Source organism: Acinonyx jubatus, chromosome D4 (genome assembly GCF_027475565.1).
Source record: "Acinonyx jubatus isolate Ajub_Pintada_27869175 chromosome D4, VMU_Ajub_asm_v1.0, whole genome shotgun sequence".
Lineage (NCBI taxonomy): Eukaryota > Metazoa > Chordata > Mammalia > Carnivora > Felidae > Acinonyx > Acinonyx jubatus.
The window spans coordinates 83,926,972-83,954,317 of record NC_069391.1 but is presented as its reverse complement, the minus strand read 5'-3'; the positions used below and the strand labels follow the sequence as shown (position 1 = coordinate 83,954,317).

The 27,346-nt window shown below is 42.8% G+C and overlaps 1 protein-coding gene across 7 annotated transcripts in view; it reads right to left on the bottom strand.

Annotated features, from left to right (window-relative positions):
- The window catches only part of SMARCA2 (SWI/SNF related, matrix associated, actin dependent regulator of chromatin, subfamily a, member 2), a 178,296-nt gene that overhangs the window by 122,457 nt on the left and 28,493 nt on the right, over nt 1-27,346 (bottom strand). For all 7 annotated transcript variants that reach the window (XM_027041111.2, XM_027041104.2, XM_053205306.1 and 4 more), the window contains exons 5-10: nt 23,148-23,403; nt 16,225-16,351; nt 14,071-14,244; nt 12,384-12,557; nt 9,869-10,039; nt 1,118-1,171 (exon numbers count right to left, since the gene is read on the bottom strand). In XM_027041111.2, coding sequence (XP_026896912.1) covers nt 1,118-1,171; nt 9,869-10,039; nt 12,384-12,557; nt 14,071-14,244; nt 16,225-16,351; nt 23,148-23,403 — 956 coding nt within the window. The remainder of the gene's footprint in view (nt 1-1,117; nt 1,172-9,868; nt 10,040-12,383; nt 12,558-14,070; nt 14,245-16,224; nt 16,352-23,147; nt 23,404-27,346) is intronic.

Here is a 27,346-nt window from a genome sequence, read left to right as displayed (position 1 = left end):
TTGAGCAAACAGAATACACATGTGTTGAGATTAAAAGAAAAAAAAAGGTGCATGTCACAAGCCCAAGATCAGTGGCTAAGTTTCCCAAGAGATGATAAGAGGTAAGAGCATTGTCCCGCTAACGCGTTAAATCTCTCCCTGTGTGCTTGTTAGTTACAGACCCTTGTGAGGCATGCTCAGGTAAGGCTGGGGGCTATTACAAATCATAGTGGTTTCTAAGTGCTCCAATATATGGTATTCTTCCCCTAGAATGGCCCACTGAGAGGGCCTTACACGTTAGACTCTTAACCCCATCCTTTCTTTCCCTGTGATAGATTACAGTGGTTAAGCCACATTTACTGTTCAAGAAGTTTCTGCGCAGAAAAGTGGTTTCAACCTTTTTCTCTGGATCCAGGATGTTCACATTCAGAGTAGGCCTCCCATGTACAGTGATTCTAGAAGGGTTCCCCAAGCAGGTTTATCAGAATCCATGAGAGAAGACAGTTTGAAACATACTCCCTCCCATTCGGCTGTAGAGAGGGGTATGTATGCCTCCTCATGTGAATCACTGGCAGAGAACTTTGAGTTTTCGGAGAAAAAAAAGTCCAATAAATAAGTAATTGTGTTCTCATGATTCAGGAGAATTTTCAAAATCCTAGGAAATAACATTTAGGAATGTGCTGATGACTCCACACATAGAAGCCCTATCATAAACCTACACACAAGGTCAAAAAATAAGTTAACCAAATATGTAAATTGTTTATAGAGTTTCATAATTTCAAATTAGTAATACACTAAGGAAACTGGGTCATATTTTATGTTTCTGTATCATTTACTGGGGAAATGCAATTATACAATCACTTAAGGTTCTTACACACATGCTATACATTCATAAACATATAGGTACACAGAAGATTCCAGAAGGTACACAAGAAACTTCGTCTGAGACGGAAGATGCCTTTCCAGTATATCCCTTTTATGCTATTCTAATTTTCAACTATGCTAATGTACTACTATTTTTACTTAGAAATGAATAGCTGAGTAAAAATAACGTTGGTATTCACAGAAAACGGTGCCGTAGGGCATGGTGGGCACTCACGGAGCAGAACAGAGCAGAAATGGGTGCAAAACGCCTCACCTCTCCGTCTGGTCCCAGGGCAGACTCTCCTCCCTCGGCAATCTCTTCGGCCTTCTGCAAAGCAAGGTCAAGATGTCAGGTGTACGTGAATCAAGAAGACGGTTACAAGAAGAACTTTGTGGCAGTGCTGTGGTATAAAAAAGCACTTCATCGCCACTCATCATCATCCAACAAAGCTTACGTGTTAATGCCTTTCATTTGTATTTCTCTTCGCTGTCTGAGACAACGTGTGTCTTTCACGGGCAGCTTGCGGGGAGTTACTGAAAGCCACATATGATTCAAGGCTGGCACACACCAAAGATTTGTGGTTCGAGTCTTCCAGGACCCAAAATGCTGAAGGTATGAGAACATCAGGGCTGAGGTCAGCACGTGGAATGTCCTTCCCCTGTTTGGCACTGGGAAGACAAATCCTGATGTAACTGGCTCCACGTTCCTTGGCAAGGTTTCTAAAAACGTCCATCACGAAAAAACTCGGAACCGCTCTTGGGTCATAAAAACACAGAATTGTACAACAATCCTGTGAGCTCTCTGGATGTTTTCCATTCAACCTAATCGGCTTTTCATAATACACAGTATTTCTACGGTGGGTACTAGGAGCAAATGTGATACAGATACTGTGATCTCATGACAAATTCTGTCACCTGCCATTTCTTAAATATTTCAATATCTTAGTCCATTAACCTCCATGTGCCTCAAAGACAGCCTAAATGAAAAGCGAGGATTATGTCACATTTGGGGCATACCCAAGAGAGTCTCATCTGCAATAAACACAGAAGAGTCTCAAATTTCTTACATTTATAACAACCTCTTTGACAAGGGAAATCTTTTCCATCACCTTTTCAGAATCCTTATTTGAAAGTTATTGCTGGAAAGCTATACTCTTTGTGTGTGAGGAAAAAAAACCAAAAAACAACTTTAGTCATTTCCTTTATCAAAACATTTAAGAAAATGAGCTTTCCTCCCCTGGGCTCTTTAGTTAATTAAAAATATATATAATGATACAGAATCGATATTAACTCTACTCTGTTTACTTAAGGCATTGATTATATAATACATTTTTGCTTTCCATGAAAATAACTCAATTGTCTCTTGACAAAACAGCTTTGAGAGGCAATGTTCAAAATCCAACCCTTTGTCCATACTGAAGAAATGCAGAGCCCATAAACGTTTGAAATTTTGGGGAAGTTCTTTCAAAATTGTCTTACAAGGAATACATGTATGTATGTATGCCAAAGCAAAGGGCATGAAAAAAAAATTGCAGTGCTTCTACCAAAGAGCAGGAAATAAAATGCTCCCTTTGGTTATGATCTCCCAAGAATTTAATATTCTATGTATGCCGCCCCAACATGAAAAACGTTTACACTCCAAAGGAGTGATGAGCGTCAAAAAAGACACCAGGCTCTATATCTTGGTGAAGGATATAGAGAACAATGGCAGAAAAGTCCAGAAAAGAAACCACCCATGTGACCAGCCCCTAAGAGTTCCAATTTTGGAATTCTCGGGCACTACACTCAGGCGACTGTTTTAATTAATGGGAGAAAGTCAATTAATCCCACCATTCTTTCCATACAAATCAGAAATAAGCTACAAATTTGGCCAACAAAGAAAATCAAATGAGACAATGAATAAGCCAATTTCCAATATCTAGCGAGTGGAACTGGATCACCATTTCAGTGAATAGTACATTAAAAAGCTTGAAGGACCATAAATAATAGAATCAAAACCATTCTAAAGGATACTCTTCTATGAATATGCTTTGACTAGCTAGAGTGTTATCTAAAAACCGCCTCACAATCAGGCCCGTCCTTTATTTTAAATCCTCTAAACTCATTTTAAAAATAATATCAAATTCAAGAGGCAATGTAAGATTAGATTTAAAAAATTTGGTTCTGGAATTAGACCACCAGTGTTTGAATCCCCAGCTCTGTCACTAAGAACAAGAGATCTGAGCTATGTGATCTTGAGCAAATCTCCGTCGTGCTTCCCTCTTCTGTAAAAAAGGGACAGTAACAGTCCCTCCCTCATGGGGCTGAGGCAGGAAAGGATCGCTATTTCAGTACGTACAATCCAGTGTTCCATTATATACTGTTATATACATATATACTCGTAGCATCAACCTCCACAACGCACAAGTTTCAGCGACTGTCTGAAGACTATTCCTTTATGTCTGTGAGACCGGCTATAGCACTGCCTGAAACTGCTTCATAAGGTTCATCCCATGAAGTCAGGGATTTCTGTCTGTTTTGTCACATGTATATCCCCACACTGACAAGGGGTCTTGGCATGTAAAAGGTACTAAGTAAATATTTGGTAAAAGAAGGAAGGAAGGAAGGAAGGAAGGAAGGAAGGAAGGCAGGAAGGAAGGAAGGCACCAAAAATAATAATAATAAAGAAGCATCCACTTAGCACACACTCAATGAATCATCATTATTGTAATTACAAGCCAATGTATTTGCAAACCATAAAATTAGTTAAGAACACACACACAATTCCTCACAGAACTGGCACGCCCTGAATTTATACCCAATCCTGCTGCTATTACACAAGGTGGAAGCCAGGTGGCAGTCTACTCTATGGCAAGAGACAACACATTCTCCCATCATGCTTTGGATTCTTTCAGTTTGGTGATCTCTGGATCTCCCATGACACTGGTGCTTTATCTTGGCCGCCCACCCCCCACAAACATACATACATACATACATACATACATACATAAATAAATAAATAAACCCACAAAACATCCCTTTTCTTGGTTCAATGTTAACTCCAAACAGATTGCTCTTGGTGTTACCATGGTCTCCCACCAGTTGAGGAACCTTCATATACAGTTATCTCCATCACATGATTACAAACACATCCTACGTTACCAGCTGATGCCTGAGCTTTTTTTTCTCCATCAATTAAAAACAAAACAAAACAATCCTACAAAAAAACTACAAAAAAAAACTACAACACTGTAGTTCATCCATTAACCAGGACTAAAAGGACACTGTCTTGGCTTCTTCCAACCTGCAAAATGTTGGGGACAAATTATGCTTGCTGGAGGGGGGAAGGAGTGTAATTCACCTAGTGATGGAAGGGGATCTTTACTCACAACTAAAAACAATGTGGCTTCCCAATGCCCAAGGCCAATGGCAATTTAGAAATTCCACTTAGGAATGTTCACCAAGCTGTGTGCACTGCTACCTGTTTTCCTTGCAGAAGCTATGTGACATAACTGGCAATGGGCGCAAAGAGGCCAAGGAATCCCTACACGTGAAAATCCTGTGTAAGCCCGCACCCAGGAAAATAAACTTCAGCGGGGCACTTCCTTCACATCACTACCCCAACACAGGCCACGAACGGCCTCGATCTGTAAAGAAACGGTTTTCTACCAAATATTTCACAATTTTACAATTTGTATGATGAAGCGAAGGCATTTTACCCCCCAGCAGGTGTTGTTACACTATGCTGAAACAACATTCAAGAGCGCTGGCATCTTACAGACTCATTCTGTTTCAGCGGAAACCTAAGCTTTCAGAAACCACTTGGGTTATTTTTACTGTCATTTAAGTGGACCGTTGAGCATTAAGATAGGTGATCAAGCAATAAAAAATACCCAAGAATATCAAATGAACAGGCAACTGCACATTACTGTGCTTGTACTCTGCAGAGAAAACCAACTCCAACATTTTTGACTCAAGTAACTGGTCAATCCAGTTAAGCAGGACTCTGATCCAAACTTCAGTTTTCACCCATTTTGATACTGAGCTAATCAAATTAATCTAATCACGCTGGCATTGCATACACCTACCTTGACCACAGTCCCTACACTCAGATGCCCAGAATTTCTTAGAACTTTTCTTTGACCTGTGAAATTGTCCTCGTGGGGGTACATCATCATCTTGGGGGGAGGGGGGAGAAACAGGAGAGACAGAAGAATTGAGAAGAAGTCGAGAGCGGCTTGAATTTAAAACAAGTGTCTCAACAATATTACTATACTTTTGCATCTGATGCCTCTTTTCACCAAAAACTATACCAACAGGTTTTTCTGATTTGTTGATATCTAAAAAGGATGAAAACACATTTCCTCTTACCATACTGACCAATGTGGTATGCTGTGCCAGAAACACTCCCCCTCCGATAGGTCACGGTCCTGAGATTTACTCCTAACAGTGTCTTCTGAGAAAGAGAATTAAAGAACTTCTGGAAGGAAAACTGAACACTACGATGGAAAAGGTACTTGACCCAACAGTCCCCCATGGGATTTGGACGGTTCTTATTAGCATCTTGAGTTTCCAAGAAATGTCACAAATTAATAGCAAGGGTGTAGTTCTGTTGGTATACACGCCATCGAAAGACTTTGGAAGAGGGAATTAAATATTTATTTTTGGCCTGAAGTCAACAGCTCGGGAAGCTGAGCCTGTGAAACGACCGTGCGTCTTGACAGTAGGTTGGGTGAGGGAGGTCGGGGATGGCTGGCATGGGCTCCTGACCACAGCTGAAGGAGGAACTCTAAAGCCCTGCAAGGGCCACCTTATTACCACCAGGAACCACCGTAAATTAGAGGCTTCATGATTAAAAAATTCTCCTTGTAGGAGCTAGGGAGAGAGAGATAGGCAGGGTCCACCACAAAGAATAAATCTTCACTTCCTATACATGCCTCAACAGGCAAAGAACCTGTCACTGTCCTAAAAGCCATCTTACCTAATTGCTCCTAACTAAAATACATACATACATACATACATACATACATACATACATAAAGTAGCCATTTATTCTCTCGACATCACCGAGAACATACAGCATGGGGAAAGAGAAGATTTTATTTCAAAAAAAAAAAAAAAAACAACTATAACCACATTTCAACAATTACTATCCTACATTTATACCGCAAAATTGTTTCATAAAATAATTAATACTAACTGAGCACTTACTCTGTGCCAGGGTATACTCTAAATGCTTTTTTTTTTTAAGTTTACTTATTTATTTTGAGACGGGGAGAGAGAGAGAGAGAGAGAGCGAGCAGGGGAGGGGCAGAAAGAGAGGGAGAGACGGAGAAAGAGAGAGAAAGAGAAAGAGACAGAGAATCCCAAGCAGGCTCTGTGCTGTCAGGGCAGAGCCCAACACAGGGTTCAATCTCACAAACTCTGAGATCATGATCTGAGCAGAAATCAAGAGTCGGACACTCGGCCAACTGAGCTGCCCAGGGCCCCACTAAATGCTTTAGATACACTTTGCCATGTAATCCTATCACCTTCTTACAGATCCAGAGACTGAAGCACGAGGTAATAGGTCTTTTAATGAAATACTCTATAAGGGAATGAAAGCAAATTTGTACGAAATTTAAAAGTCTGCAGACTAATGTGATTTATTAGACAGTGGCTCAATTTTCTACTCCAGTATGCTCAATCCTATTTGTACACACCCTGGTGGCCTTATGTAGCCCCATGCCCTTTTATACCTTGTAGTCACCCAGCAGATGTTAAGAGAACGATCATGGCAGGGGACAGAGACCTCAAGGTCATGCAGAGTGCACATCAGAGTACATTAATCTTCTCATACTGCAAAGACTGGTTTCACATAATTAGATATTTCCATACTTTACAAATTATGCCTCCTCTAACACCTAGGTAGATACATATATTTCGTTTCCTATTCCTCCACTTCAAGGGCATTAACGGAAGACCAGACCCACAGCGAGAAGCTCCAGAATGATTTATAAATGTTATACGTCACAGCAGCAGCTCTGATGGTGAGAAGAGAGAAGCAAACATGGTCAAGGCAGGTTAAAGAAAACCCACTCTCCTGTTTACCAATAGCAAGGAAACACAATAAACTCCACCAGAAAGAGAGAGAACTTCTCTGTTACATTGGGGCAATTAAAAACAAATTGATCCCTTTCAAGTTACAAGGTCAACCACACTCATCTACAGGAGTGTAGATACAGTCAGCTGTAGCCGAGTGGTCCTATACCTGTTGCTATAGCACAATGTTCTTGGTCCACTGGGTAAAGAAGGCCTTCTCAAGATAAAGGCTTATTGATGCCTTACTTCATTAAAAACAAACGAATGAACAAACAAACCGCAGACAGGTACAGCATAATACTGTTCTGTGGGAAAATGCTTTCTCAAAGGGTCAGCGCAGAACTTTTAAGCTTCAGGACACAGCCTTCCTTCCCAGCAGAGAAGCTGGAAGGAGCCATCTCAATCATTCACTCTAATGGAGGGAAGAAGAACTACAGATAATCCAAACTGTCAAATAATCAGCTTTTGAAAGCATCCATTTGCTTTGCACTTGAATAAAGGTGCATCTGCAATTGTGTAACTTGCTTTGAAAGAAGTCTCAAAGCCCCAGGAAAGAGACAGGTTTCAGGAAGGAGCCTGGTTTCTTTGTTTCCTCCATTATCCCATTTGTCCCAGCAAGATGGCCCCGGGAAAGAAATACAGCAGGTCCTCCCCAGTCCTGCTGAGGGCAGGGTGTGCTCAAATGCTGAGCATCCTGACAGAGCACCGGGAAGGAGGCAGAGGGCTGATGATCAACTAATGGTTCTGCACATTCAGTCCTGTGAGATAACCAGCCAGAGCCACCCAGAGATTCCCACCAGGCAGACAGGAGGGAGTTGCTTTGGTATCCATTATTCTTTTGCCAGGAAACCAGTCCCCACCCCCAATTTGACTCCTGGGGCTTCCTTTTCCGCATTCATCATGGTTTATCATTATGTACCTGGTTGCATATTTGATTAATGTCTACCTGCCTCTCGCTCTCTGAGGGAACTGAGAAGGCACGTGTGCTTCTCCTTGCCATCGCCTTCTTTCTCCCCCAACGTGTAGCCCGCTGCCTAGCTTCAGTTGATACTCTTCAAACAAATAGATGAAAGAGAAAAGAATAAATGCTATCAGCAAACCTGAAGCTAAGAGTTTGGAAGTAGAGAGCCAATCTACAGGTCATGCAAAGTTGTGAAAAATAGTGGGACAGGTTCCCGCTCTATTCAGATTAACACAAAAATAAAGGCATAATCCCCATCACTCAGTTAGAGATCTTTCTTTGCCTACGATGATATAACAATCTAATACCATGGCAGGAATCCATTAATTATAAGCCAGAAGCTCAATTCGGGGACCCTTCAGCTTTTACATCACACACACACCAAGCAGAATTTGAATTTTACTGCTACGAACACCAACAGTGACCTTTTCCTGGCCACTTCTGCAAAACACAGCTCCGGACTGGGAAAAACGAAAAGTGCCGTTTCACGGGGTCCCCTTGCGGAATGTTACAGAATTCTTTCTACCTGTTTGCCCATGTGCCTTTCTCTGACTCTGAAAGCGTCTTTTGAAGTCAGAAACTGGGAGCTGGCATTCTGCAGAGTCTATAATGCCACCTTGACAAGAAAATGAGGGATCGCTCAACGACGAAATGTCTAAATCCAAGCCCTGAGTCATTGCGCACTCTTCACAATGCGGGAAGCTATCTTCTACTAAAGAAGTCAGGTGCAAGAAGGCACCTTCTCAGTCATTTATTCCTCCTCCTTAATTATGAAGCAGGGATGGGAATTCAGGAGCCATGAAATTAATTATTTTTTGAAAAACATTGCGTTCAATTATTCAGTGAACAGAATAAATGATTAAATGGCACCAATCTTCAATCCTCACAGCCCTGGCCGAGACTTCCTGTTTCTTGCTGGTGTGTGTGCCCAGGCCAATCAGGGTGTGCCGTGAAAACAAAACATGAACCAAGAACCAAATCACCAGACCACTCAGGATTCAGAGAGGATCTGTATTCACAGGTCTACACTGGCAGGTTGCCCTTGAATCGAGGTACAATATCTGCAGGGCAGAAATTCTAAATCTTACTCTTCACTTTCCGTGCAATATAATTAGGTTATATTGTACATAAAACTATTTACTGTTCTCTGTAATAACCTAAAACCCTGCCTTAGACACTCACCCTACTGTGACACCAGGGCAGCCGAACTGAATGAAGGAACCACTTTGACACTGTCTCTCGTTCGAACAAACAGACTGAAATCTGTTTCGAAAGTACCCCAAGGCCATCTCTTAACATCTTTCTCAGGCTCTTTCCATTTGTACTCTGCATTCCTTCTTAATTTTCATCGCCCTACCACACTGGCATTAAACTTAAGCAAATACTTCTGTGCCCTCACATCTTTCCCTTTTTGACTGACCGTATACACTTGATATTTCAACACTGTACGGAACCGTGAAAGTATGGACAGAACCGTTACAGTTTGGAACATCCTACTGGCTACACCCTCATCTCCGACCTGTGGTCTGGTGTGCCTCATCACCTCTTTGACACGGTGCCTGTTTTGGGTAAGCATTTTCTGCAACTCAAATACCTGAGTCTTTCACTAGGGCAGTAACGAGTAAATACACACACACACACACACACACACACACACACACACACATATATACATACATATGTATATATACATACATGTATATATGCATATATACATATTTTTTTAAGTTCTTTTATTTTTAAGAGACAGAGAGAGACACAGCATGGGCAGGGGAGGGGCAGAGAGAGAGGGAGACACAGAATACGAAGCGGGCTCCAGGCTCTGGGTTGCCAATACAGAGCCCAACTCGGGGCTCGAACCCACAAACCGCAAGATCATGACCTGAGCCGAAGTCGGATGCTTAACCGACTGAGCCACCCAGGTGTCCCAGGAGAATGTATTAAAGGGCCCTGGGCTGGCTCCTGACCATACACTCCTCTCCTCTGACTCACTAGGGCACTCACCTTCTTCCTCTTCCTCCTCTTCTTCTTCTCTTTGGCGGCCTGGGCTTGCTTGTGCTCCCAAACCAGGTTGGTCAGGTTGGCCACATACTCATCAGTCTGCTGCAAAAGGTAAGCTAAACGCCTGTCTTTCTTTTGATCAATCAGTTTTCTGTAGCCCTCTTCATCTTCAGCCTATTAAGGAAAGAAGAACACGGTCAGGGCGCCATAAAGATTGGCAGACGACTCCATCTGCCACTCATCCGCCCCCCTCATGGTCTGAACTCTGACTGGTGGTGAGTGCGGGCAACCTAAGGATCCAGGCTACGTGAGTTACGGCGCACAATCCGGGTCTGGGGTGCGCTTGGGGGCGCCATGCCTGCGTCCCAGGACACGCGGGCTCGTAGCAGTCAGGACACCGAACCACACTACTTATGTGGTGCGAGCAAGTCCTCAAAGTCAGCTCTTTGCTCTTCTAAGGTTCTTTGTGCGCGCGCACGCGCGCACACACACACACACACACACACACACACAGATAAAATTTGAGAATCCGTCATCCAAAGTGTATCCTTAACTTTGTATTCTGAAAATTTTCAAAAACAACTGAAAGTAGAGAGGAGAGTATAATCTCTCATATCACCAACACCAAGCAACAGGAATTAACTCACGAGGACTCCCTTTTCACAGCTACCCTTCCCTCAAGTCCTCTCCCCAGTCCCAAGCTAGAGTGTCCTGAAGCAAATTCCAGACATAAGATCTCTTCATTCAGAAATAGCTCAGTAAGTATTTCTAATGGCAAAGACTCCGATGGACTGTAAGTGTAGTAAGTACAACTTCATATACGTAAAAGCATCACAAACACCGCGGCTGATAGGAAAAGTCAAATTCGGGGGCGTTTTGTCACTGACAGGCACGGCGCGACGGGCCTACGTGACTAGAGGCGAGTCATTTAGCACCTGGAGTCTGATACTGCTGGGTAATAAAACGGGTACAGTAATTTCCACCTCTACCTCCCATTAAGCAACATTATGAGGTTAAATGCAATAAAAACTCTGATGTACTCTGGGCCATTTCAAGAGAAATCTCTTTTATGCATCCCAATAAAAAGGACAGCTCAAAATATTTTCCTCGTGTGACGTGCAGGATAAAAAGGGACATACCACAAAATCTTCCACTCTGCGGAAAAGCTGGGGATCTTTGGTCCAGGGGCACCACTCCAGCATGTGCCCGAGTGACAGCCATTTTATAACCCAGTCTAGCTGCTGTCTGCCCTGTGGATGAGTGTGAACCTCAAATGCTATTATAACTCTAATTGCTTTTGGTTATGGTTGATCTCACTTGAAGAAAGAGTGATAAAAACTGCAGTTTCCCTGTTATCTGTATATTCCATCATTTAATTGCAAAAATTAATGATTTGCAAATGCCTAATCATTAGTGTCAAACCAATCTGTTACTGAAGTTCTAATATAGTTTCACTCCAGTTGAATCAGACAAATTTTGACCGCTTACTGTTCAAATTACTATAAAGCAGCCTCCTTGGCTAGTTAGAAATCTCGTGGACAGTCGTCTCCTTCCCGAAAAACCAGAGGGAGGTTGGAGGAGACCTAAGGTTTAGTAATACCTGGAAACAGGGCTCTTTAAAACATGGTGTTTAGTCTCTGGAATCCACAAAATTAGTGGGGAAAAAAAATTCAAACCATAATAACACCAAGAAAGGCCTTGTCACTTGGAATTTTCCAGGTTCGTAATTATGGGCCAAGGCTAATGATTTTATCTCCATCCTATTCTCGGGCATTATGTCCCAGGTACAATTTGCAGGTCTCGTATCATTATAGATCACACACACTTTTAAAATTCCATGGTGTGCTCCAAGGTCCAATTCCAAAAATAAATGGTCAATAAAACCAAACACCCTGGCCAATGATGTAAACCAATCCCTTCTGTATTTATATATCCATTAAAAAATAATAGCATAAATGTAATGACCCGTGGGTAGCCTTTGACAATAACACAGCTATAACCAAAAACGCAACATTTCAAAATCAACTTAAAAATCACTTTTTATACTGCTAGGGAGAAATTTCTATCATTAAAAAAAAAAAGGATAACACCAGAGGCTTCAAAAAAACAGACCTTCTTCGAGTCCAAGATATAACTTCATGACACATTCATGCAAAGCAACCTGTATCATGAGTCTCAAAGACGCAAAATTTTACAAAGGACGATCTGGTTGTTAAATACAACTCCTGAAAGCTGCACGACCCGCCTTTATGTGAGAAGCTATAATCTGAACAGCAATGCTGCCCCAGGACAGGCAAGTACTCGACTCATCAGCCGTGGTCCTGGATTCGTGGTTATGTGCTGTCCAGGAAAGAGAAGATGTTCCTACTCCATCCATACGAGGTTCAAAGGAGCGTGTTAACATGTTTGAGAAGCCGCTTTTACTCACCCCCTGCTATAGCATATTTACCATTCTCAATACGGGTGCCTGTGAGGACCCCCATTTCCCGGGGTCCCTGCAGGCGAGCGAGCCCCTTACCATCAGTCTTCGCATTCTCTCCTTTTCGATACGCTCCGTCTCTTTTTTCTGCTCTCTTTCCGTGTTGGCGTGCCAAGTTGCCACTGCTTTGGACAGCTTCTGGATCTTCCCGGCCACAGACCGATGGTATTCCTTAAAATCTTTTGCATGCTGCAAAATACTGTTCAGGTACTCCTACAGGATCCAAAGGGAGGAGAAAAGGATACTCAAAGTCTATTTCCCATGAGGTTTCAGCGTAGCCCAAGAAAGCACACACTTTGGCTTCATGAGAGTGGACGATTAGAATCTTCTGGGGGACAGGTGCCCTGGGATGTCTCCTGGCAGCTGAGCTGTGGGCTATGGGGCTGGTGAAAAAGGCTCTCAAAGTTTGTTTGGGCGCCAGTGTGTGGAAGCGAAACCTCTGAGGCCTCAAAAAATACGGCCCCATGGAAATGGCAGGATCAAGGATTGGCAGAAGCATGCAAAACAGCAGGGATGAAATGTAAAGCACATCACCCTCAAATAAACCCGAGGGAGGCGGATATTTTCAGTGAGAACCAGGTTATCAAAGTCATGCCTCTTCTGCTCTAACTTAAACGCCTTAGAACCGTGACTTGAAATAAGATGAGGAGCCACGCAAATCGCCGCCCATAATTCAGATCTACTTTTGAAATACGGGAGGAGACACGTGTACCAACGAATATCTAACATTTATTTTTCCAAATGAAACGAAGCTGGGGCATTAAATCGAGCACCAGAAAACAAACACAATTTACAGGGCTTCTAATGCAAAATCAAATCCTGCATCAAAAATATTTCCAACCCCCTAGGAAGGAACATTTTAAAATATCTGCCCCAGGGTGCCTGGATGGCTCAGTCGGTTAAGTGTCCAACTTCAGCTCAGGTCATGATCTCACAGTTTGTGAGATGTGAGCCCCACGTCGGGCTTTATGCTGGCAGCTCAGAGCCTGGAGCCTGCTTCGCATTCTGTGTTTCTCCCTCTCTCTACCCCTCCCTGGCTTGCGCTGTTTCACTCTCTCTCTCTCTCAAAAATAAACGCTAAAAAAAAAAATTTTTTTTTTAACCTGCCCCTATGAAACCTCCAACGGGGCCCCAGAAAAGCCCAGGAGGCTGTATTCACATTCGTTATAAAAATAACTGTTTTGGGGAGCCTGGGTGGCTTGTCAGTTAAGCCTCAGACTTCGGCTCTGGTCATGATCTCACAGTTTGTAGGTGTGAGCCCCGCATCGGGCTCTGTGTTGACAGCTCAGAGCCTGGAGCCTGCTTTGGATTCTGTGTCTCCCTCTCTGTCTGCCCCTCCCCCACTCACACTCTGTGTCTCGCTCTCAAAAAATAAATAAGAAATTTAAAAAAAAAAAAACAAAAACTGTTTTGCTCTCTTCATTTCTTTTCCAGGCCATCCGGGTGGCAGCTGGCCGTGGGATTATGCAGAAGACACCTGCCTGGACTTCAGAAAGCAGGGTCCTCCACTGATCCCCTCACAGTCCCATGGACAGGCCACCCACTTCCCTAGCCTGGCCTGTCTCACATGGGGCGGCTGGAACACGGGAGTTGCAAGGGACCTTTCTGTTCTCATGGCTTGTCCCCACCGCCCTCGCCAGTACATTTCTCAGTCCTTCTGAGTCCACCTGAGGGCTCAGTCAGGCATGTCCGTCAATGTAGGGCCACACAGTCCACACCCCAATACCTGGTGCTTCTGTCGACGTTTCCTTTCCTGCTCAATCTTCTGCTGCTTCTCCAGTTTCTCCGTCATGCGGGCCTCCCTCAGGGTCTGGCGCTTGCTCCGTTTGTATGCTTTGGAGTTGAGGGCCGTCTCCAGGGTTGTGTCTCGTCGCATGCAGGCCACCACCTCTTGTCTCAGCTGTCAAGGTCAAGGGGGGGAGCGGGGAGCCGTTGGGAGAGCTTCCCCAAACAGAGGCCTGGCTCCTGGACAGCCTCCACTGCCCTGCTCCCCGTTGGTGGGGCACAGTGGGGTCTCTACAAGGTTCTCCATCGGAGTTGGCCTTGTTTTTTGTAAGTGAAGGGACTAAAGTGTGCCAAATCCACGCAGCATTTTCAAAGACGGTAAAAGTGTTCTTTCCAAGTAATTCAGATTAAAAACAAAAACAGAAACTTACAGCACTGTAACACTAACAAAAACACTAACCAAAACCTGTCTTGGGTGTTCAACAAATTAATTCATTCTGTTTAATTATTCTAATGGTATTAATTATAATGAGCTTCTGAAATATTTTACTTCATTTTAAGTGCCATACTAACATTCTTTTTGTGTCTAAAGGTGGACTTTAATGATGCTCTGCAAAAAAGAGTAGAAACATTACTTCTTGTTCATGCACAGTAGCAGCAGGTACTCAAACAATATTAATTCAATGTTAATTTTCATACGAAAAATGGGAAATACGGGCTTTGGCTTCCCCCACTCCCAACGATGATATTCTTTCCAAGATATTTAAATTTCACACTAGATCGTGGACTTCTTTTTAGATTATCATAAACGTAGTGTCTTATCCATGTTGTACGTTATGTGGTAGCAGCCGGGGTGGTGGGGGTGGGGGAAGGATTGGGCAGATGTTAAAATAACAATCTAACCGAATCTCAAATCAGCATCAACTATAGTTAATTCACTGGGAAAATTTCATAGAGGGTGGACTTTTCTACACCATCAAGCAAAAAAATCAGAGACTGGTAAGAGTCCAGCACAGAGAAGCAAATCTGAATATAATCTTATTTTGTGAAGATATATTCGGTTATTAATCATTTTCACAAAATTTTAGCAAGCACTTCATGAAGTGCGTTTCGTGAAGTCCCGTATAGGAAAGGAAGAAAATGGCATTCGGGGCCTTTTATTTTCTTTCTTTTAGAATTTCAGCTGAAAGCTACTCTCACAAAGCTATGGCCAAGGAGCACCCTGTCACCAAGACACCCTCCTTCCTGCGCCATTATAACCCATAGGGCAAATGTACTCCCAACCGAGTTCCTATGACAGTAGCAAGTGGGGTGCCTTTGTGATTTTAGTCACATCCCGCTACAGACTGAGTCATGCAATTCAATACTTCCAAACCACTTTCATTCATTAATAATTCATTTTGCACGCCCCGAGACCTTCACCAAGTAAACCCACCTGCCTGGCAAGCATGCGTCCCTTCTCCCCTTTGGCTAAACGAGGCAGGGTGCGGACCAGGAGACCGGCACCTTTTGGGTCCACAGAGCAAAACTCACCAACGTAAAACTATCTCTACTTCATTTCACTAGTCTCCTACAGACTCGGCAGTTATAAAACAGATCACCATGCTAGCTTTTAGTAATCAGTCACTACTAAGAACCACAGCAAGAACACTAGGTAACAGTCCACTGATTAGTCAATACGTGGGCCTGATGTGGTCAAATGCTTCAAACTTAGGCTCCGATGAATAATCAGCCGTTAGAAAACAGTGCTATGTATTTCTACAAATGAGGGGCTATCAATTCAGCAGAGGAGAATTCGGAATGGCTAGGATTTTACATTTGTGTTTACAAAGAGACTCTGATCGACCCCCTTCTATCTTTTTCTTTGGAGTCATAAAGGCAAGCTAAACCATTTATTCTCAAGGTTTCATCCATGGTAACAAAATGCCATTACTCTGACTTTGGAAACCGTAATATAGGAGAAAAAAAAAATGACTCTGATATACAGAAGAAAAAAAGTAGGATAATAAACAATTCATCTTCATTACTTTTGGCTCTATGCTGCTGGTTGGAAATACACACTAGTTTTACTAAGTTTGTATCTTTATAACAATATTGAACAGACTTCCGCTTATTTCCTTCATCTCGGATTCGCTGGGGAAAAGGTATTTATTACCTGACGCTGGAAATTGAGTAAGCGAAGCGCTTTCAGCTCCACAGTTGCTTTGGTTCGTAAATCTGGTGGCAGAGAGCCAGGCAGATTTTCCAGTTCTTGGATCCTATGAGCTATGCGAGCCTGGAGTCTAAAGGAGATAAGGAAATGGGGGGAGGGGGAGGCGGAAATATACATTACAACGGAGTCTTGAATGATAAACAGTAACCCTCAGGTTTAAGTTCTGGCAAAACATATCCCGGATCTTGCTGTCGGTGAATTCCTGATGCCCAGCTGGATTATCTGATGTTAAACGGAGAAGAGCGACCTCTGCCTTGACGCGGACAGGCGCCGTATGTTGCTCAACACTCTGGCCTTCTTCACAACGTCTCTCTCTCTCCAACACCCAGAAAGGAAGACTCAGGATGCATCTAGGAAGGCAGTCCAGTGCCATGACTTGCTTCAGACAGAGAGAACATGAGAGACAGGACAATGTGATTTGCTCCCAAATGCCCAGGCAGCCAGAGTGCAGAGCTGAGACAACAGAGTTTTCTTTCTGACTTCCAGTTCCATCCTAGGCAACCAGGCCATGTGCCCTCTTTGCCAAGATGCTGATGACAACAGCCGTTGAAGCTGAGTGAACAAGAGCACTTTTAGGTGCTGAGGCCACAGAAATCAACCAACCCAAAACATTCATGGAGGGAGCCTGCCAACCACGACCACTTCCTCTCTGAGCAGTGCTTGTCTGAGAAAAGGCAAAGTAGGCATTTTTAAAAATCAGGTTTGGGGTAGCGGGAGATGGTAAAGTAACAGTATTTAAAAACTACGTTTCTAGAAAAAGGGTTGCTAGAGATTCTCATCTCCGACATCATTAGAAATATAACTGCAGGTCATTCTTCAAAATAAAGGCAGAAGAGAAAACAAAACATACCCCACTTTCTTCATTCAGCCGGGATACTTTTACTGTGACCCCATACAAACCGGCTTCAGATTTCGCCTGGATCCTATTCTTACAAATAATTGCATGCCATTTAAAATCTATTTTTAGAACTACCTCCCTCCAAACTTGGGGCAGAAGTGTCTTGGAAAAGAATTCATGAAGAATAGTAAAAGGTAGTAAGTTAAATTAAGTTAACATTAACTGTGCTAAGGTGTATTTAAGGTAGAACTTTCTTCAATTCTTTCTCCCTCCCTCCTTTGCACGTACTCACTCTCTCTGTCTCACACACACACACACACACACACACACACGCACACACACATGCATGCACCCCTACAAGGTAAATGCTATAGAGGTGCCATCTTACTAATGAGAAAACTGAGGTTTGGAGACAGTAAGAAACACGCAAACTTCACAGAACTAGTGAAGGAGGGAGCCCGGACAGGAGCCTCATTTGCCTGACACCTGCAGGGACACCGCAGGCAATTAATACACACTTTCTGACTGCAGCTTTCCTGGACCTCAACTATAAAAGCTGATAATTAAAGACTCTTTTAAAAACTCGTATCATGCGGGGTGTCTGGCTGGCTCAGTCGGTGGAGCGTGTGACCCTTGATCTCAGGGTTGTGAGTTCTAGCCCTGAGCTGGGTATAGAGATTACTTAAAAAATAAAATCTTTAAAAATATTAATAATAAATGACTAAATAAATACAAATCTGTATTATGGTTTTGTCGACCTTTACAATGCTCTGTGTGTGTCAACATGAAAAAGTACAATCTCTGAGCGAGGGCCCACAAAATTCTCTTACTACTTCAGTTAGCCCAAATATCAAAAACTGAGTGCTTTTAAAAACCAAACCAAACCAAAAAAACGTACAGAACTTGCAACTGTTTGCTTTGGTAGAGAAGTAAAATGCCATCTTTTTCAAAACTTTAAAAAATGACAGTAAGGGAAGCACATCATTTTTTCATTGACTTTGCTGGAAACAATATCCTGACAGATTCCTATTTTATTTGGTACATACGTGTTATTAATTCTGATTTACTGAACGATTTGATGGCAGAACATGCTATTATTGGCGCTGTCCGTGTTATCATGCTGTTTTTTTCAGCCCTCTGTACTAACACAAGCAAACAGGCCCCTAAACGGCTTATACATGCAGCAGAATAAACACTTGTGAGTTCAAATGACGGTAAGAAACTTCCACCATTTTTGAAATAAAAAAAGGAACACTTACAAATTTTAAATAATAGAAAAATAAACAAACTTCCACATTGTATTCTTTTGGCCAGACTGCCCCACCTCACCCACTGTTCTTGTGCATTCCTATTACTACTGATACTCATGGGATTTTCATCAGAGTTGTTTTCTTTTTTTTTTTAATTTTCACCGTATGGAACAAAGATCCATTTCCTTTGTCCAATTCAATTTCTTAAATATTCACATTGCCGAAAATCTCTAACTATGGCCAGAGATGGTACATCTTAACTACGACATTAAGAGAAAAAAAAACCCTGTTATAGTGTGTTTTTTTTCAAATATTTAATTTAAATAGGAAAAAAACAAAACAAAAGAAAACTAAGCCAAAACAGCTTTACTCATGTCGAGTGAAGGCCACAGTATAGGAGAATTAAATATCACAGGGAGGTAGATGAGAGTCAGTGAGTTAGTTAGGCTACTTCCTTGGTTCTAGATTTACCACAAGCTTTTGTTTGTTTGTTTGTTTGTTTGTTTCATGTGAATATCTCAGAAATTCAACCATCCCTTGGTGTTTGGGCTTACTTTGTCTGACCAAGTGGGTCAAGTGAGAAATCAGAGGCATAGCTGCTTTTTCTTAATCTTCTAAAGGTCTATGGAATTAGGACGAAATAAATAATCTTAGGACAACTGGGCTGAGAGTACAGAGATTAATTCCCCCGATGGGAGTGGGAGATGTAGGGATGTGGGGAGGCAGGGATGGGGGCAGATGTAGCCTCAGAGTCTGTGGGGAGCAGAGGGGGGCACTGCTTCCCAAAATATCTGCATCTCCCAAGAGCCTAGTAATTTGTCAAGGAATCCCAGATTCCCCAACACAAAAGAATCTTTCTTTTATGAGAGGGAGGTGGAAAGTGCAAAGTGCCATCGTGCAAAACTACAGAAGAGGAAAGGTAAGTTCCGCGGTAAAATTACATGCATTGAATTCCGCACATGGTGGGTGGGTAGCAAGGGTACAGGAGGGGCTGCTTTAACGTAGAAAATTTTATTTCTTTGTGGTGGTGGTCGTCGTTGTTAATAGAAATCTTCATTTTAAATAATGCTCCTCGCCAGACAATTTCATCTTCCCATCAATGGAATTCAGCAGGTAGTCCAATAAAGAGATTCAGGATTCTAAACTTCCCGAAACAACAACACATGTAATACTGTATAACTGCGGGAGACTCATTTGGTGTCCTCACGAGTACAGAAAATTGAAGCAGAATTAGGTCACTCAGGTTTTTCATACAGATTGAACAGTAAATCAAGAGGGGTTACTGTTCCAGCAAGAAAAAGAGTTCCATTAAAGGTAACAGATATTTGTTCAGGTCCAGAGGAGAAGTTTATGATTCCTGTAGGAGAGTTATTTGAACAGAAAATGACACTGGTACATTTTGTTCCTTCAAGGAGCTGAGTGACACTTTAAAAAGGGGGGTGGGAGAGAGAGGGGAGAGGGTGGGGGAAAATGACTTATCGTAACTCTGCTGATCAAACAGCCCTTGGTAATTTTTGAGAAGGAGTTTCAGGGTTGCAGTGGGGATCAGGGAAGGACAAAAAACACGCTTGCTTCCTGAAGCAAGGTGTGCTACTATTTTCATACTGAATTTGAAATTAATGCCAAAGAGGGCTGGCGTGTTTCAAAGGGGAGCTTCTCAAATAAACTCCTTTGAATGTAAAACGCATCTTCCGTGAAAACGCTTGTGGAATCCATTCGTGTACACACTAACGTGACAACCGGAGCGCTTTTGCCCGAAAATTGAACTCAGGATGGGAGAAGCGAAGTCAGGTATACTGACAGGGCAAGAGAAGCGTGCTGGAAAGACCCACCACCACCACCACCAACAGCAAGAACAAACTGGAACTCTCTCTCTGACGCTTAACTACACAAAAAGGCACGGAGTTTCATCAGTAAGAGAAAGATGGTCAAAAAAGAAAGGATACAATTTAGATGGGAACAAAATGTTTTCACCGCAGACTGCACAGATTTGAGGCAAAGTGTTCAGGCGCAGAAACTTATTTATGCTGTTGTCGAATCAAGAAGGTCAGTTTGTCAAGATTCTGCTTTTATGATGAGCAAGAGAAACAGCCAAGCGACTTAAAAGTCGAAAAGAAATTTGAGATTCTGACAACTTCCTTTCAATTTTCACAGACAAGGTAAGTGATATTACCATGGTCAAAGACATGAACATCTGTTAAAGAAATTCTGACAGATGATTTCTTTGCTCCAACTAAGTACATAAAATTATAAAGGAGATATCTATCTATCTATTGATATCTTTTACACCTTGCTCAAATAATCAATCGATGGTTTTTGCTCCAATTAAGTACATAAATTATAAAACAAATATATGTATACATATATTACATGTACACATACATGTACATATACATATATATACACATACACATATATACACACACACATATATCTATATACTTTAGACCTTGCTCAAATACTTGATCAGAAGGTAAAGATACACAGGACCTTTCCAGCTACTAGTGCTAAAGACCAGGAAGCCATTCTCTCAAAGAGGAGCAAAAGGCAAAGTTGCTTAGCTGTCTCTTACAAGAGCCTAAGGCACTCGATCTAACCCCTTCTGAAGGATAAAGTTAACTCCTCTCTGCAGCTGAACTATTTATCTCCAGATGGGGAAGCCAGCCATCGCTCTCTAATTAAAGAAGATACAAGATGCCCTGTGATGTTGCCAGGAGAAACCCGTGCTCTTTCTCAAGACGGCCATGGGAAAGTTCAGCCCCAAGACCCCACCTGCTTTTCAGACCCAGAGTTGCCAGAGCAATCATTCCAGAAGCCACGCATATTTACGAAAGAGGAGACATTTCATCAAGTAACGATAATAATATCAAAAATAGCCATTCCACCACATTCTGCTTATAATTTAAAAGATCCCGACTCATGTATTTTTTTCTTATTGATACGGGACTGGAGGACCAAAGCTTTTCACACACTGGAATAGGCTACATAGTCCTACTTAGTACTGTATACTTTGGGAGGCCATCCAAGGGTGCTAAAAATGGGGCTCATGACAAGAAAGTACTGCAAATACAGTTCTGGTAAAAATGAAGAAAACTTAGGAGTCAGTAAAATGCACATACACCTGCCTGCCTCCCCCCAACCCCCTGCCCCGCACAACACAGGCTGAACAAGGAGAAAAGTCCAGATGTATTTCTAGGTAGACAGAGTGTCTATGTTATGAATGTAGTTCACAGGACGTAGTAACAATACTGGTATATTCGAGGTAAGGACAAAAAAGAGTTAGTTCTTTGGAAGTCAGAATTTTAGAGTAACTAAACAATACCCCTCGGTGCTACTTACTGCCTTTTTAAAAAATACTTTTGACTTTTTTTTTTTTTTTATTCAGTAGTGATGTAAAGAAAGTACCGCCTATGAATAAAGCTTCTGCCCCAGATAGGAACCTAGTGCTAATATGTGACTTTGTACCGCACAGTGATCTGCCTGTCAACACTACAATACCAACTGATGATGTGTATGTAGCTCTCTAGGGATACATAAAATTTAGGAAACAGCAATACAAAAGCTCTTTGTTGAGGATTAGTAATAGTACAGAGAGGAAAGTTTTGCTCTTCATCCAAAAAGCTACACACATTTACGGGCAAGTTACTGTGATTTCTTTCACAGTTAACTACCAAAGCTGGTAACTCAGTGTTTTAATCTAGTAACACGTAAGTCATGTGTTTTTCAATAAAGACTAAGGTGATGTCTTTAAAGGGAAGCTAGATGTTATTTACTGACCTTCCCTTACAATTTCTTTGAAATTAATAATTGGGAAATAATCATAGCTGATATGTACTGAAAGTCTTTGTATCATTTAATCTCCTCCCCTACAAGAGGTACTATAACACCTTCTTTTAACAGATGTGGAAACTGAGTCACGGAAAAGAGATGTAACTTCACCAAGGTAACACAGCTGGTAAGTGACCGAACACTCCTGGACTCTCTTTTTGGTTAACATTAAGTATTTACATCAAGGGTCCGCTAACTCCAGCCTGTGGGCCAAATCCTTTCCACAGCCTGTTTCTGTAAATAAAGTTTTACTGGAACACAGCCAGCCCATTATTGTCTGTGGATGCTCTTAGCAGAGCTGAGAGGCCTTTGCCACAGTCCTGAAAAGGGTAAAGTTTTAATCATCCCACCGTTTGCAGAAAAGGGTTGCCCACTACTGATTCAGATAAATGTACCAAATCAGGTGAAAATTAGGTTTCTGGAACGAAGAGTTTAAAGAAGGACCCCACATGAAGACACTTCTATTGGGCTTACCACTAAGGCTGGGCCAAGCTGTAGACCCACAAATGCACGCATTAAAACAAAGAATATATTACAGTGAGCCACTATGTAGGCTTTAGTAGCATGAGACCAGCTCGAAGCCATCATTCAAGGATAAACTGAGAGACACCATGCACAGATAGGCCAAGTATGACGGGTCTGCTTTCTTGCATCCACAGGCACTCCTGGCTGGACTTTGATCTTTGCATCCCTCGTGCCCGACACAGTGCCTGGCATATCATGGCGGGTGATGACAGCTTTCCGGACTCAGTGAATGACACTCACCGTCCTGAGAACCCAGAGGCCCCCCTCCTGCCACGGCTATGGCAAACAAACCCTTGTTCAAGGACATTCTTCCCGCAGCCTGAGTTTCGGCCTGTGCCTTGTCCCATTGGGAAGCATGCCCACCACACCAGCGGTCCACACACCCCCGGGCGAGGTGGGGGGCGGGGCAGGGAACAGTGTCTTACCTGTACTCGCGCTCCTGCAGGATCTCCACGGGGTCCAGGCCCTGCGGTTTCTGGATGGGGCTGATACGGCTCTGCTTCTGCTGCAGCTGCAGGATGGGCGACGGCTGCCCCGGGGCCGGCTGTGGCACGGAGGGCCCGGGCACGGCGGCAGCGGGGGGCTGCGCCGCGGCGGGGGGCGCGGGCGAGGGCCGGCCGCTGGGCGCGGGCACCGGCAGCTTCTGCGGGGTGTTCGGGCCACTCAGCTCCGGCCCCGGGCCTGCGGGACAAGAGCGACATGGGCAGCAGCAGCTCGGGCGGGCCGGCGCCCCTGCGCACCCCCGGCCTGCCCGCTGCCCCCGGGGGACCCGCCATGGGGACAAGTAAACTGTCTCAAGGGAAGGAAGGAGGGGAGGAAGCAGGAAGAGAAGGAAGGCAGGAGGGCAGGGGAGGAAAGGACGGAAAAGTAAAGAAGAACCTGGCATCTGTCCGCATAGGGAAATGGCATTCACTAAGGAACACTGGCGAAATGGTCCATAAATGACTAAAGGAATAAACTGATTAAAGGAACGGAGGCCCAGCAATTAATGTAGCTCCACAGTGCTTTTTATTTTGTTTTGTTTTTAAAGAATTACAATTACAGGTGCATTCAAGAGTTCAGAAAAGCAAGGGAGTCATGGAACAGTCAGATGCGATTTGGGTGCGGTCCTAAAAATCACATTTTGCAAATTGCGCCAAAAAACGCAGCTCTAGGCAGACCTCAGTCTTGTTCTGCAGCAGCCTTGCTGTTGAAACCCTTGCCTTGCAAATAACAGCCAGCAGCCTGGCCAGTCCTCTGATGTGAGCTGAAAGGGGCACACATTTTTCCTTAATGACCTATAAAGCACGTTTCAGGCTTAATCAGTGCATCTCAGGAACTTAAGTTTTTGTTTTGTTTTGTTTTGTTTTGTTTTGTTTTTACTACATATTAGAAAATGTTTCTAAAAACATTGCAGTGTGTGTGTCTGGTGGGGGGGGGGAGCCACTCATCCCACCTAATAAAAAGTAGTAAATATTAAGATTCAAGAGAGCATTTTTCTCATGCTAACAGAATAAAGGGATATGTAATCATCCAGCTTATCAAACTGCATTTAATAACTTAATTTAATGCAATTTTCCACATTAAACCTCAGGAGTTTAAATTGATTGCTATGCATGGACCTAAAATAAGAAGTCCTCTCCCTCTCTCCTCCTAGGTAAATTTTTACTTACTTCAAAATTATAAATAAGATTAGCGATGCTACCAGATGAATTAGTAAATGAAAAAAAAAAAAAGAAAAGAAATAAAGCTCACTAAGCTGTTAAAACCTCTGCATTCTTCTGGGTATTTGCCATATCTTCTCTAAGAAAAGTTAAAAAATCATTCAATGGCAACAAAATAATAGTCTATATACTTCAGAACCCCTTAATAATTAACCATACAAAGACACACATTATGAAAGATGAGACATATTTATTCAATTTCCAGCAAATACCGTTTGGAAATGGGCTTCAACTGACAACGCAGGGAGAGTGTCAGCAAAAATTCTGACATGAGGAACGTGAGAAAATAGAGCAAACTGCTTAGGAAACTGTGTGTTGTGTGTGTGTGCCCGCGCATGTGTGTGAGTGTGGGCATATGTGCGTGTGCATGGGCACATACATGAGCGTGTGTGTGTGTGTGGTGTTACTGTTGTTCTTCTTTCCTCTTCCCTGTGAAATTAGGTAAAACTTTCCAAAATACATAGAGCTACATAATCCTGAGTCAATCTGTAGCCCCTGGGTCTAGTGGGGGGGATGAAAAACTCTGGAGAGAAAAATGCATTTTTAAAAATTTTCTATTTTAAGCATTGTAGACAGTACTATCATAATAAAGAGATTCTTTTCATCTAAGTACTTTCTGATTTTTTTTTCTGAATGGGAAAGTCTTTTACATAATGTATCGCGTTTCATAATATTTTATATTTAGAGTTTCTTTTATCCATACATAAGAAACCAATTTCTAAACATTAAATCTCAGGGTCGTTAAGCATGGGAATGAGTTATGGAGGGACGTTCTAGAATATTTTCTCCCTAGAGGTCTTTAAAACAGGGTAGATTTTCCCTTGGGGTTGTTTTAGATATGATCCAGTCCAAAGAGAGGAGACAGAGATTTCTAACAGTTATGTTAATTCTCTGATTCTTTTTTTTTTCTTTTTTTTTTTTTTAATTCTCTGTGGTTCTATAAATCTCCTTAGTAGACTCAGGAAACTGGTATATTTAAAGACTTGGTATAAGCACACTAAATAATCAACTGAATACATTTGAAGCCCTCTAAAAACACTACCAACTTGAACAAAAACAAAATTTGGGTCTTAGTGATAACAATCACTTTACACTCAGTTCTGAAAGGGATTTTCCTCCTTTCGACGTTTAAATAATTCATCAACAAAAGCCATAACAGGGCACTGGGGTTACGCATTCCACCCGTTCTGGGAGCCTTCTTCTTTAGCCGATAGCCGGCAAATACCTATGCAGAAGCCTCTGATGACTCCTTGAGGTACATTCAAGTCACTATTTTTAAAGCCACATTTCAGCAAAGGAAGGTATCCAGAGCATGTCGGATATCCCTGGTTCCACTTCTGGTCATTTTTAGCCTATGACTCAAAACGAGGTCTAACACGCACGCACCAGACTAGACTTCTTTAATCCATTAAGTCCAAAGACATTCTTATCTGGCTGATTGACCCTTAAAATTGAGAAGCAGGGAGAGACCCCAACGTGAACCTACATATTCCAATCTCCAATTTGAAAAGTACGACGGTTTGCTGTGAATGAAATGGGCACGTTTAAAACACCCTGTATCTTCCCAGGTCACCTCAGCTCTACCACCTACTGGTGGCGTAAGCCTGAGCAAGTTGTGCCTCGGTTTTCTCATCTGCAGAATGGGGATAAGAGGGTGGTCGTGAGGTACAATGAGATAATGTAGATTCCACCCTCTGCTCTTGTCATTCTTACCGCTACCACGGCCACAAAGGTTAAGAAGTCTAATTGAATTAATTTCGCTTTCTAGAAAAACCCCAAGGCAACAGAAAGGCCTTTTAGGAAACTTGGTAGCGTATTAGCTGGCAACGTTGGGAGTACGCTTTTCTCCAGCAAACTTCAAAATGCCTCTACAGTTTACAACAACTCAGCACAAATACACAGATAAGTCAGCCTGCCATGTGCTTCCTGCTAATCTGCTATCAGAGCTACTTACAAGCAAATTCCTTTCCTCACTAAACACTGCAAGTTCACTTACTGCGTGGGCCTTTTTTTTTTTTCCCCCTCCCTCCAATAGATTACATAACAACTTCTATTTACAGAGGCCAGGGAAATGAATGCAGCTTGCAGCAACTGGACGTGCCTGGAATGTAACTACCTGTTCATCAGGCTTCCTGCCTGTCCCGCAGGCGGCTTCCACACCTGAGGTGCCTGCCTGGCTGGGCTTCCTATCGACAGAAACCATCTCTGCAATAGACACTCGTGGTCTGCCAGACGATAAGACTTCTCCCTGGTATCTTCAAACGCAAAACAAATTACATTCCCTATCTTATTGCCTACCCGCCCCCCAACATAAACAATTTAGGCTTAGTTGCCAAGGCTCCAAACATGTCTGTTTTCCCCTGAGCTCCCACCTTGGAAATCTAGGCAGATGTATTATGTCCTGATGTCCCTGAGAGTCTCCCAGGGCAACGAAGGTGTGCGTGTGTGTGTGTGTGTGTGTGTGTGTGTGTGTGTCGGGGGTGGGGGGGATCGTTCTCGGACGGATCCCTATGCCTGATGTTATGAAACAGGGAAACTGAGCCTGGGTGGCATCTGACTCTTTGATTTCGGCTCAGGTCATGATCTCACATCAGGCTCCATGCTGACAGCGTGGAGCCTGCTGGGATTCTCTCTCTCCCTCTCTCTCTGTCCCTCCACCACTCGCTCTCCAAAATAAATAAACAACAACAACAAAACAACAGGGCAACAAACTTATGAAAATACCTGAGTCTCGCATGTACAGAATTTCTGTTCATTCAGAACTGTCTTCTGGCACACTAGGATAGTTACTCAATATTCTGTGCCTTAAATAGGGATTTAAGTGGTTTCCGTGGGTTGGAAAAAAAAATGTAATGAAGTGTATTTATTACATTGAGGATACCTAGAAATTTTAGATACTAAAAGGAGGGGCGAAGCAGGAG